This window comes from Triturus cristatus, chromosome 6 (assembly GCF_964204655.1).
Source record: "Triturus cristatus chromosome 6, aTriCri1.1, whole genome shotgun sequence".
In the NCBI taxonomy this organism is placed as follows: Eukaryota; Metazoa; Chordata; class Amphibia; order Caudata; family Salamandridae; genus Triturus; species Triturus cristatus.
In genome coordinates this window covers 1,629,560,742-1,629,573,059 of record NC_140589.1, presented here as the reverse complement: position 1 = coordinate 1,629,573,059, position 12,318 = coordinate 1,629,560,742, and the positions used below count along the sequence as shown (strand labels likewise).

Below are 12,318 nucleotides of genomic sequence, written 5' to 3'. Positions count from 1 at the left end.
AGCATTCCATCCATCACCTTGTTGCAGTTGATGCCCTATGTGTGACGGGTATTGCCAGTTGTGGGTCACATGTGCATTATACCACTGAGATCTAGCTATGTCTGGCTGATGAACCTTATCATGGCGAAACAGGTCCTAGGTTGCTAGTGTTCCAGATCAGGGAGGACCTGGCTTAGCAATTTGAGCTGGACTGTTCCTACTGGAGCAGGATCAAGATTGCTTTGCATATGGCTGGGTCCAAACTGAGGTGGTATGATGGGTGAAAAATGATGGATTAGGATGCAGCATGGGTGATCGCAAGTGGCTGTCATTAAATCAAGCATTCCAGCCATCACCTTGTTGTTGTTGCAGTTGATGCACCAAGTGTGACGAGTATGCCCAGACGTGGGTCCCGTGCTCACTATACCACTGGAATCAAGGTATACATGGCTAATGAGCCCTTATCATGGCAAAGCCAGCCCTAGGTTGCTTGTATTCCGGTTCAGGGAGGGCCCGGTTTGGCAGATTGGGCTGGACTTTTCTCATTGGAGCAGGATCAAGACCGCTTTGAATATGGCTGGGTCCTAACTGACGTGGTGGGTTGAAAAATGATGGATTTGGATGGGGCTCAAGCGATTGCCAGTGGCAGAGATTTATTCAAGTATTCCTTCCATCACCTTGTTGTTGCAACTTCCTAAAAGTGTCATTTTCAAAATTGTAACTTAAAATCCAACTTTACCATTAAAGAAGAATTTAGATTACAGTTTCCCAGACAACACACATGAAATCTTTATCTGTTTCCAATCAAACGTTAGCAGGCAATAAACATAATAAGGCAACCCAATGTTATCCTGTGGGGGAGGGTAGGCCTCACAGTATTGAAACAGGACTTTAGGGGTGGTTCACTACAAGGACGTGTAAAATTTGAAAGTACATGTGCAACCTGTTAATTACAATGCACCCTGCCCTATGGGCAACCAAGGGCTGACCTTGGGTGACGTATATGCAATAAAACGGGAGTTTAAGGCTTGGCAAGGGGGTTATTTTGCCAAGTCAAATTGACAATTTAAACCTGGATCAGGCTGCAATGGCAGGCCTGGGGCATGTTTTAAGGGGCTACTTAAGGGTGTGGCACAATGACTGCTGCAGGCCCACTAATAGCATTTATTCTGCATGCCCTGGGGACATGGTATACCACTTTACTGGGGTCCAATAAGTAAATTAAATATCCCAATCAGGTCTAAGCCAATTTTGCCATGTTTTAGGGAGTGAACACAAACACTTTAGCACTGGTTAACAGGGGTAAAGTGCACAGAATCCTAAAGCCAACAAAAACTAAAAGAGCAAAATAGGAGGGTGAATTTAAAAAGTCTGGGGGAAGACCATCCTAAGGCTCACAGGTCTAATGCCTTTTATCATTAAATAAGTTTTATTAAATCTCTTAGTAAGACCTGTTATTGAGTATCAACCAGTTTGTTAATGTCACTAACAGCGTCTTGTTTGAATTCCAGAACGTGTTGCTAGTAAAGCTTAAACCCTATGAAAACCCTGATGAAATGTTATCAAGTGGTTTTCGTGCATGCTTTTTCTTTGTGTATAGGCATAGTGAGAATATTCTAAAGCCAGGATTATGTTTGCTGCTGTGTCTAAGGAGGTCAAACCTACATATTCTATGGTGTTTAGATTATAATGTACATGATAAAATGGCTTACCTATTAATCAAATTGACAAGAGTTGTTTCAACACATTATGGCTTCGGCACCTAGTGTATAAAAGGGTATTTAAATGAGAGAGAAAGAGTACTAAGTAGAATACATTTCACTTGTTCAAAAGTGTTACTGCCCCCAAATATACTCTGCAAAATTATTGATCATTCAACAACTGAATACCGATTTTTTTGTTGCTTTGCTCCTCTCAGCTGCTGTAAATAGGCTGTTTCCATGTTACTTAAGAAGTTGCTTTAATGCAGTCAATAACATATTTTCTCTTCTGCTTAGTTTGCTCTCAAATTATGAAAACTTAGAAGTATAGATTGTTTATGTGATGTAAAAACAGTAGAATGTAAAGATGTTATTGACTTCACTGCAAACCTCTGTGGGCTCCTTTGCTCGATACCCCTTTTTGAGATGTTGAGCATGCAAGAGATAAAATCCCTTTCGCATAGCCAAACCTCTTCTCATCCACTTGTTCTCACAACAGCATCTCAGGTGACAAGTGCTGTGGTGAGGTAGATCTTTATGGCAGTGGGGTATGAGAAGTGTGCCTCTTTTCTAATTGTCATTTAAAAAACATCTGTATAAATTGCAGTGAAAATGTGTGAGGAGCTAGATGTTTTGAGTTAATGAGTGTAAGGCCTTTCCTTGTAATTAGTATGCTGGGAGTTTAGACCGAATGGCCATTAGGCATACGGAGTTGGATATCAAAATGTACACATTACTGTAAGAAATTGCCTCCTTTTAAATGATCACCCCTTATTTTTTCGAACTGTTGTTGGTTTTTGGACTCTGTACTCTGGCACACTACTAACCAGTCCCCAGTGTATGTTTAACTGACCCTTAAAAAGTTGTTCAGTTAGTTATAAATTCTAATTGGCACGTTTCACTTACCTATACGTCCCTACTATATGGTACACGGTGAACTCATTGCCTGTAAGTTGAATGTCACTAGTTGACTTCAGCACCTACTGTGCCACCACTAAAATGATAAAGCAAAGCATGTCTTCAAGTCTGCCTCTACAGCCTGAGGGTACAGTTTTAAAACTACAAATTCAGCATGGGAAAATTAACCTTTTGCCAGGACTAAACCTTCATTTTTAATACTTAGAAACCACACCAAGGAAAGGTCCTAAATGCCCATAGGACAGGGTGCTTTGTATTTAAAAAGTAGGACATTTGTTCTTTAGTTTTAAATGTCCTGACGGTGAACATTTTCTAAAGTTTTTTTTCACAGTGGCAATGGTGGCTCTACCATAGAAAAGCACTGGGTTACAGTATAATACCCTGTAATGTACAACTCCTTTTTGGGAATAGCTAGAAAAGCAAGAACAATGATTTGAGGACTCAAATTAATAGTAATTTAAAATCCAATCTAATGGCCAAGTCGGATTTTAAATTACTATTTTGAAAATGGCACTTACAGCAGCCAGATGTGCCTTTCTGCTAGTGTTCAGTTTCATCTGACTGTTAATGGCTCTCCTGGGGTGAGACCTTTATTGCTCCCAGGCAGTGGACAAAAGGCTTAGGTGTGGGGAGATGTTTTTCCCCTTGACATGATACCCACCTGGGCTGTGACCACGAACTTAATTAAACTTCAAAAGGTGCTTACCCTGTCACAAGCAAATGTAACCCACATCTAGGACTCCCCCTCATTGTCCTGATAGCCAACTAGGCACCTATCCCAGTGGGAGATTGGCTACCCCCAGAACTGCTTTAGAGTGACCACACTGGATGGGTGCCCATTATACTAATCACAACTCTGAGTGGGCCCATGCAGCTTTGCAAAATGGAAGAAAGAATCTGTCATATTAGTTTTTGACAGAGCGGGGCACTGTGGGGTAGTTTACAGTGAACCATACAGAAAGTTCTGCAAAAGTGGGTAGGGGCACCCTTGGGAACCTTTACCTCATTGGTTAGTAAGTGGCAAGGGGTTTCCTCTTCCCCACCCACAGGCTGGCATTGGGCATAAAGGTTGCACCCTCTGTACCCTCTTCAGAACACCTCAGGACTTGTGGAAGACAGATGAAGGACTGCACCTGCAGTTGAACCTATGGAGAGAGATCTCAAGGGCTGGACCTTCTCCCCTCAGGACAGAAGAGTGGACTCCAAGGGCTAGCTGACTGTTAAGCTCCAAGAGCACAAAAGCTGCAGGAAGCCCACATCTCTGCTGAGCTCAGCAGACCAGCTCTAAGTGGATTTGCCTTCAACCCTGCTGGTAGCTTCTGAAAGATTGAGTCCTAACCCCTCAGGTGATGCCCAAGAGGTCTTGGACCCTATTCTGGTGTTAGCTCGTGATGTACTCTTCCCCCCTTCAAAATTGCAAGGCCTGACACTTAGAAACATTTTCTAAACTTTTCGTCAAAAGAACCAGAGGCTACCACCGGACCGCCATTGAGCCGCAGCTGCTGTCATCGAACTACCGGTCGTATCTAACTTGCTGGTTTGCCCCACTGATAGGATCCCGACTTCATGAAAAGTGTCTGAGTCCGAAAGAAGAGTACTCCACTGAAACCTATTCTGAGCAGTACCCTGCCCTGGCCGGCGCCTCCCTGGGCCTGAATCTAGGACTTTGTCCACTTGGAGTTTTTCTGCCGCCAACGTTGAGAATCTCGAACTTTCTGCCTGAGCTGAGTCTCCCACAGAGGAGCCACGCCATAGCCGGCCACTGACAACGAGCCCTTCTTCGGATCAAGCTTGCAGTCTGCCCCATCAGCGAGGACTTTTCTTCAGAAAAACCAATATGTCCGAAAGTTAACTTTCCATCAGGAAGAACCTGGTCCCTGTATCTGACCTTTGTTCTGTCAGGTTGGCCTTCATTTTTGGCTTTAACCTGGTCTGGGGTGCCAAGATAACCGAATTTGGCGCTGTGCACTTTTTAGCTCTAGAATTATTTAACACTTCTAAAGATCATATCTCTGGTTCCTTACATCAGATTTTTGTTGTTTTGGTGTCTATCTGTTCTTTAAATTTTACTCTATTTGTATAAGTTGAAGTGGGATTTTTATTGTATTGTGTTTTCTACTTTTTAACTGGTTTGCTACTTATAAATGTTACACATTTCTCCTAAGTTAAGCCTGCCTGCTGTGTGCTAAACCTACCAAAGTTTGAGCTCGGGTTTAAATTATTGAGACCTAACTGGACCGGGTACGGAATTGAGGCATTATAACTTGACGAGGACTCATATCTCTTAGAACTAATATTCAATTTTCTCATAATTATGATAAGTTTGTATGATAAGGCTTTATTGCAAATATCGCAAGTGATTAGATTTTACTTTCTTCCTTTGTGTATGTTTAAAGTCGCAATCAACTGATGATAGTGAGATGTAAATGAATAGAACGAGATTTCCATAGCAGCTAAGATATTTTGTTAATAGCCATGCAAGTGGAAACTATGTCCAAATTGTAACTATATTTCTAGAAGTATGACTGGGCCATCTTTTAGATAATAACTAAAGAATCTATATCCAAGTTTATCACTTGTCACTGAACCTTACTTCCCAAAAACTGCAGGGATTCATTGGTCAGCTGGTCAATTATGGTAAACCATAATATTTCTTAAAATCCTTTATAAACCACTGGGCAGATTCAAGGCCTTCTGTAGCTGTTTTGGTCCATTTTCAAGTATATACCCTTAAAAATATTCAGAGATTTAATCTATTGAAGGAAACAAATATATTAGATATAAAGAGTTTTTTTTAAGGTAGGCAGGCCATAAACCATGTGTCATTCGTCTCAGTTTTATGTACAAAATGGAAGTCGTCCTGGATTGACTCTTAAGTAGTAAAATTATTGACTAAGAACTAGATGTCAAGTTACTTAGTGATTGAGGATTTCTCAAGATTTTATAGTTAATTGTGGTAAGGAATTCATCAAAAAATATTGAATAGTACTTAAGAATTCAATCTACTATTGTAGATGACGCCCTTACCAAAGTTCCTGATACACAGTTTTAATCTAATGCTTTTTCATCTTAAAGGTAATGTCAAACAGATCCTTTTTTTGCTTTAAGCTAAGCATCTTACAGAGATAATAGTTTTCTGCTGATCTTCCACAATGATGATCATTAGCTCGGTTCCTCAAGATGCTCTCGGGATACAGGTTAATTATCCTTAAAGGAGAACCAACCATGGCCCTCGAGTGGATACCAAATTTTGATTAACTGCCGCTACAAATAGTAGGGGTCAGCAAAGTATCCATTCTTATCCTATAAACTTATAGGATACATTTATGATGAAGCTGAATGATTTTTGTGATCTCAATCGCTAGATCAACAGATTACAGCTGTTTGAGACAAGCACTTGTAGATGTGTAGCAACCAATATGTGAGTCCCATTGCCTGCAAAACAAAGAAATGTGCATTCCATTCCTCAGAACATTTTGAGTGTCAGATAAATAAGCCAGTGATGGAGTGAGGTGGGTTGACTTGTCAGCCAAATCCGAGTACAGGCAGTAAATTCAAGAACTGTAGCAAACATCACATTTTTGAGCGTGCAGGTTAAGGCACAAGTTGGGAATGGATATGGTGGGCAGCATGTGAAGATGAGGATGTAGTGGTCAGGGAATCAGTGCAAAGGTCAAATGGAAGGAAAATATTACGATAGGGAGAATTCGTTAGCATGTAGGTAATTCACTTGCTCAAAACTGCAAGCATTGCTTTCTCACATGTGCATTATTTTATTTGTAGGTTAATTAACTTGAAAAATTGGATTTAGATGGTGCAAATATCCGTGTGATAGAAGCAGTTTAAGTTGCACGGACAGTGCCCTGTGTAGTTTAAAATCGGCCCTGTGTTTATGTTGCCAACAACTGCACTTCCGTGATGTCATCCTTGAGAAAAAAGGACCTTTTCAGATGTAAATGTTAGGCTTACGCTCCATTGTTTTCTCGTTCAATAGGTCAAATATTTCAACAATTTCTGAGCATTACAGGGTTAACAAAATTTAGCCCTGGCTATTGTTCAATACATTTTCTATCCCCCTTGGCTGCCCCTGAAAGTGCTGTGGCAGCCTAGGTTAATTTTGCTGTAAAATTGGAAGATACATTGACTGCTCCACTTCTATAAATAAAAAAACAATTCTTGCAATAATGACTTCTAAATAAATAACTATTCTATTCTTGTGTATTGCAGGTATTTGGCCTTCCGAAGAGGTACTGGCCTACTACTGCCTCAAGCACAATCAGATGTTCAGGTACAGAACTGCACATAAAAGATCCTTGCCGGTCCATCAGTTGCATTGTTTCTGCATGGTAACGATTGCTGTGATTAAAGCCCCCCAGATTAAATAACAAATAGTTCAAGGAGAAAACATATTGCTCTCAACAAAGAGTGCTGAATTGCCTGTGGGTACTAATATTGCACAGCAAGCTCTTCTGCTATACGTCAAAGACTTTTGATTTCCACTCAAAGCGTTTTATTTCTCTTTGATTTTTCTTGAGGGGGAGACAAAAGTGAAGCTTGAATTGATCACTGCTTATTGTGAAGGTCAAGCAAAATGAAGGCATTCTGTGTGCAGGCTCACTTCTGCCTACTCCACCGCAAGGCACTGCCCGGCAAACAGCGCCATATCATGTAATCCTGTTATGCTGTGCTCGCCTGTTTGTCTAAAATGTTTTGTGGGTCATCTGTGAAGAGTGCTGATTGAGGTCTATAATCCATCATTATTTTTATGCTTCTCAGACTTTTTTTTTGTTTCTTTAGTATGAAATAATTTATTTGATATATGTATATATGTGTATGTGTGTGTGTATATATATATATATATATATATATAATTTGTGAAATAACGAATATGGGATTATCAGCGTTACTGCTTTCTAACAATTACCTTGCGTTACTGTATCTAGTTTTGCTCTAAAAGACAGCACCATTGACAAGGAGGGGGGGGGGGGGGGAGGCTAACCTTCTCGGATTTTTCAGCTCAGTGGTGGTAATGTTGCAGCGTACACTAATGAGCGAACCCCTGCTGCTTCGCCTGCTTTGTGACTTTTCTTTTTTTTTATAATTACTTTCAAAACGCAAAACGCCATGAGGTAGCTTGGTAGCGTCTGCGCGACTTCCTGATAGCGCGTTCTTCCTGCAGATGGCAATTTGTTCCTGTAACATATATGTCTCTATGCACATTTTCGTCTGATTTGTGTGGGTTCTACCGTTTTCTTTCTCTTTTACAGGGGCCTTGCTGTGTGTGAGCTAGGGGGTGGCATGACATGCTTGGCTGGCCTCATGGTAGGTCTTTTCTTAATTTCCATCCCCATTCAGCAGGCCGAACAAAAGAAAAAAAACCTTCCACTGCCTCCAACTGCTGGGTCAGAGAATCGCCAAGCGCATCAGCCGCGGTCAGGCCGCGGAGTCTTGCGGGCCCTTCTGGGTAGACTCGCCTTCGGATCATATTGATTTTTTTTATGGTTGCCTCAATGAGCAGAAACATTTTCCACAGCCTAGTCAATATCTCTTGTTGTGACATCCCAGGCCACAGTACACCGTCTTTCATCGCCATAAGCCCAGGCATTTTTTTGCTCAGATTATCTCTCCATTTGCACAGATACAGGAGTAGCCGGGCGAATCACAGTTGGGGCGCCATGATATAGCTGCTAATGTTTTGCCTGCATTATTACACCAACAAACATGATCCTGGGCTCTCCGTAATTAGATTCTTTTGAATTAAATTGGCCATTCAGGAGCGCGGCTCCCCATTCTCCGGGTTCTGAGTCATGTATTCAGGAGATATTATGTGGCAGCACAGTGCATTAGACAAGTTTTTATGCCTCCACAAATAAAAGCATATTGTTGCCTTGATTGGCATTTGACAAACCTGTCGCTCTGGTACAATGTGCCGAGGTTACAGCCCAATGTGCGGCGCATGTCAAAGCTCACAGAAAAATTACCCTCACAAAGCCATCTGCCTGCGATGCAAAGTTATATGAAGGGCATCAGGCGGTGAGACAGAAGCAGGCTGAAAGGCAGAGTGACAGCCCCGTATGATGGCTCTGCAAGATAAACAGAGGCCCGCAAATGAAAGCCTCTCAGAATACCATCATCCGCTGTCACAATGCAATTACTGAACAGAATGATAGCAAGATAGAGGCTCCCTCAAATGGAATGATAAAAGTATTGACTGATTTGATTGAATGATTAAAATAATGCAGACATAAAATGAAAAAAGATTGAAGATTGTTACAGAGAAATAGGTGAGGAGGCATGATACTGAAGGCTTGTCACTCCCGTCTTCACTTCCACACAGACAAGCATATTTGCTCATTGTTTGCTGTGCTCTTTTTTCAGGTTGCTATTTCTGCAGACGTCAAAGAAGTTCTGTTAACTGATGGCAATGAAAAGGCCATCAAAAGTATCCTTATTCTAATGGCGAACCAGCTTGTTGTGCTCGCTTTTTTCTATTTCGATTGTGAAGCGATGAGTTTTGCAGGAAAAAAAGGAGCGTGAGGTAGGAAGATCGGAGTAAAGCAGGGAGTAGGGCCAGCAGAAGTACCTGACCACTTGCAAGAGGTAAGTGCAGGTAGGTAGTAGTAGAAACCGCAGGCCTTAAGGCAAACCGTTGTTTTATGTGAACAGTAACTCGAGATGCCATGTTCTACTCTATCCTGCAGCTCATTTAACCTTGTCCCTTTGCTCATAAAAGATGTTTTTCAATCACAGCAGTGTCACGTAGTATGGCACAGTTTTGAAACGATTTTGCCAATATCCTAATTTTTGACAAGCAAATAGTTTATTTCTCATAGGATTATGAAGTATGTTTAAAATATTATCATTGTCATTTGCTTTTTTTTTTAATATGTGGTCACTTTAGGCAAGTAAAAGGAAAGGGTATTGTAACATTCTATTATGTATAATGCACAACTGAAAACAACTATGCTCTAGACATAATTTGCACCCTGAAGAAGTGTCGACGTGTGTATTTTGAAATTGAGAAACTGCAAAATATATTTTTGCCTATTTTCACTTCGTGATCCCTGCATTAATGTTTGCATGAACTTTTCCCAAGGCGACATGTATACATATCAAATTGAAATTGATCTTTATTATGACCTGATCTAATTAGTTTTCTGCTCAGTTATAATTAATTAAATGTAATTCAGAAGGACGCGGAACTGTTAAACACTGTGCTTTAAAATAAAGTTTGTTGGTTTTAGGACGGTACAAATACCAGTGTCAATGAACCTGCAAATTAATGCTAACTATGGCACAATCAATACAATAAATCAGAACATTTAATGGAAATATGATTTTGTTTAGGAGTACTTCTCTTTAGCGACTAATTGCTGACTGCTCAGTAAGATGGTTCTCCTGTTTAGGGATTGCACCCGCAACATTAAAAAAATTATTTTAGAAGGTTAGTCATAGTTTGGTGAAAAGAGCCAATTGTGGATGTTAGAGCCACGCGAGGCAGTCCGAACGTGTGCAGGTGCTACAGCCATTGAAGAGTCAGGCAGTATGATCAGGGAAGTGGTGGGCATGTTGAAGGCAGGCATACTTTGAGATCATGTATCATAACCCTTTCATGAGTTAAACATGCAAATTAGAGGACCAATGCAATACATTTCGTGAAGTAGTTATATGTGGACAATAATTGGTTTCATCCATCTAGTACAAGCAGTGAAAGTTCAGCAAGAGGGAAATCGACACAAATAAAATATGTTTCTGTTGCCAGGTGCTAAATACTTGAAAAGATGACTCTGAACCAGATAACTGCAGCTTAAAGCGGGTTCTCCCCTAAGGAGATCGCAGGCAGGTCTTCTAGTGGAGAAAGGTGCAGGTGCAAAGATTGAATATCTACTACCACTGTAAATGGACGGAGTCCTTAAAGTGTAAGCCTGTAAATTGTTCTGAAGCCAACTAATAAAGTGAAATAATTCCAGTTTGGGCACCATTAAGATCATTCCATCTGTAAGTGCTGTGCCTGTTATCCCCAGCTTTGCCAGAATCAGACGGATGGAGACACGGAGAAATAAACCACCGTAGCCATGCCAGGAGACTCCAGTGTCCACAAATCAAGGCAAAATGTAAGTCATGTATAGAGTCCCTGAAGTGGTCTTGACCTTGCCAGTAGAAAAATGCAGAAAGGGCTTCCGGGTTCGTAAGCCAAAGCAAAAAAGTCATTTGAGACATCTGAAATAGAATAAAAATCTAATGATAAGGCTTCAGAAGATGTCTTGAGGAGCACATCTGAAAGAGAGTTGTAGGATAAGGCTCTGGAGCACCATGCATGATTGATGGATGACAGGGATAGTTCAAGGATCAAGAAAATAGTTCATGGAGAGACCTCCCGCTAATAGGAAACTCTTTTGTTTTAAATGGGATGTAGATCTAGGCCCCACTTTTATGTATTCAGACATATACTTTGGATTCCACGTATTAGACTAAATTGGTGAGAAGAAGGTGAAAAATGTCAGACCTACTTCTACTCTATTGGGCAATCAATTATGGTCTGTCATAAGCTGGAGTACATGTAAACTGCAATGGCACAGAGATCACATTCTGCTTGAGGCTGATCAGATAACCTCATTGCTTATTATATGGCATATAGTTGAAATAACGATCAAATCCCATTTTCTGAAACCATCCAGCTGGATCAACTCCAGTAATCTCTTTCCTACCCTAAGTTAGATGTGCTAATACTTGTATCTTAACTTAAAGGGGACCCCCCCACCTCTATTGGATTTTTCTTTATGTAAGTGTGATGTAACACCTTTGACAGCCCGCCTCTTTGACACCACAGCTTCCAATGTCTCCAGGTGTTTGACAAATGTGTCTCTGCAACAGGAATGCTTATTCCCAGAGTATCACTAAAGCATTCACCAACTATTATACAGAACTGTACACTAGGAAAGTCCTAAGTGTGATTGACAACGAAACACTCATGCTTCAATATCTCCCAGTGACTAAAATACAAGATGAAGCAAAACCAAAGGGGATGATGGACAGAGTGTTGAACATTGCAAGCACTCACCCCCAGTCAACTGATCTGGGTTTAATCCATCATCATTCTTTAGCTCACTCCGCCTCCCCAGTTCAGACATGGCCATATGCAAATCAGTCTGACCCTGTGCCTCATGGGAACAGTCCAGCCCGAACTGCCAAACCATGTCTTCCTTTGACCGGAAACAAGCATCCTGGGACCGGTTTCTGGCTAATCAGCCAGGCTAGCTTGATTCCAGTGGCAAAGTGAGGAAGGGACCCACGTTTGAGCATACCTTGCCAACCTAGGGCGAACAATTCATCCCCTTTGATTTTGCTTTGTTCGCCCTAAGTTGGCAGGGTGTGCCCAGACGTGGGTCCCTTGCTCACTTTGCCACTGGATTCGAGCTAGCCTGGCTGATGACGGCTGATTAGACAGAAACCGGTCCCAGGATGCTTGTTTCCCGTCCAGGGAAGACATGGCTTGGCAGTTCGGGCTGGACTGTTCCCATGAGGCACAGGGTCAGACTGATTCGCATATGGCCATGTCTGAACTGAGGTGGCGGAGTGAGCTAAAGAACGATGATGGATTAAACCCAGATCAGTTGACTGGGGGTGAGTGCTTGCAATGTTCAACACTCCGTCCAGCATCCCCTTTGGTATTGCTTTGTTCGCCGTAAGTTGGCAGGGTATGCCCAGGCATGGATCCCTT

General features: G+C 41.5%; 1 protein-coding gene across 1 annotated transcript in view; it reads left to right on the top strand.

Annotated features, from left to right (window-relative positions):
* The window catches only part of CAMKMT (calmodulin-lysine N-methyltransferase), a 1,482,081-nt gene that overhangs the window by 1,290,508 nt on the left and 179,255 nt on the right, over positions 1–12,318 (top strand). The window contains exons 4-6 of the mRNA XM_085612777.1: positions 6,825–6,885; positions 7,865–7,919; positions 8,976–9,039. Coding sequence (XP_085468903.1) covers positions 6,825–6,885; positions 7,865–7,919; positions 8,976–9,039 — 180 coding nt within the window. The remainder of the gene's footprint in view (positions 1–6,824; positions 6,886–7,864; positions 7,920–8,975; positions 9,040–12,318) is intronic.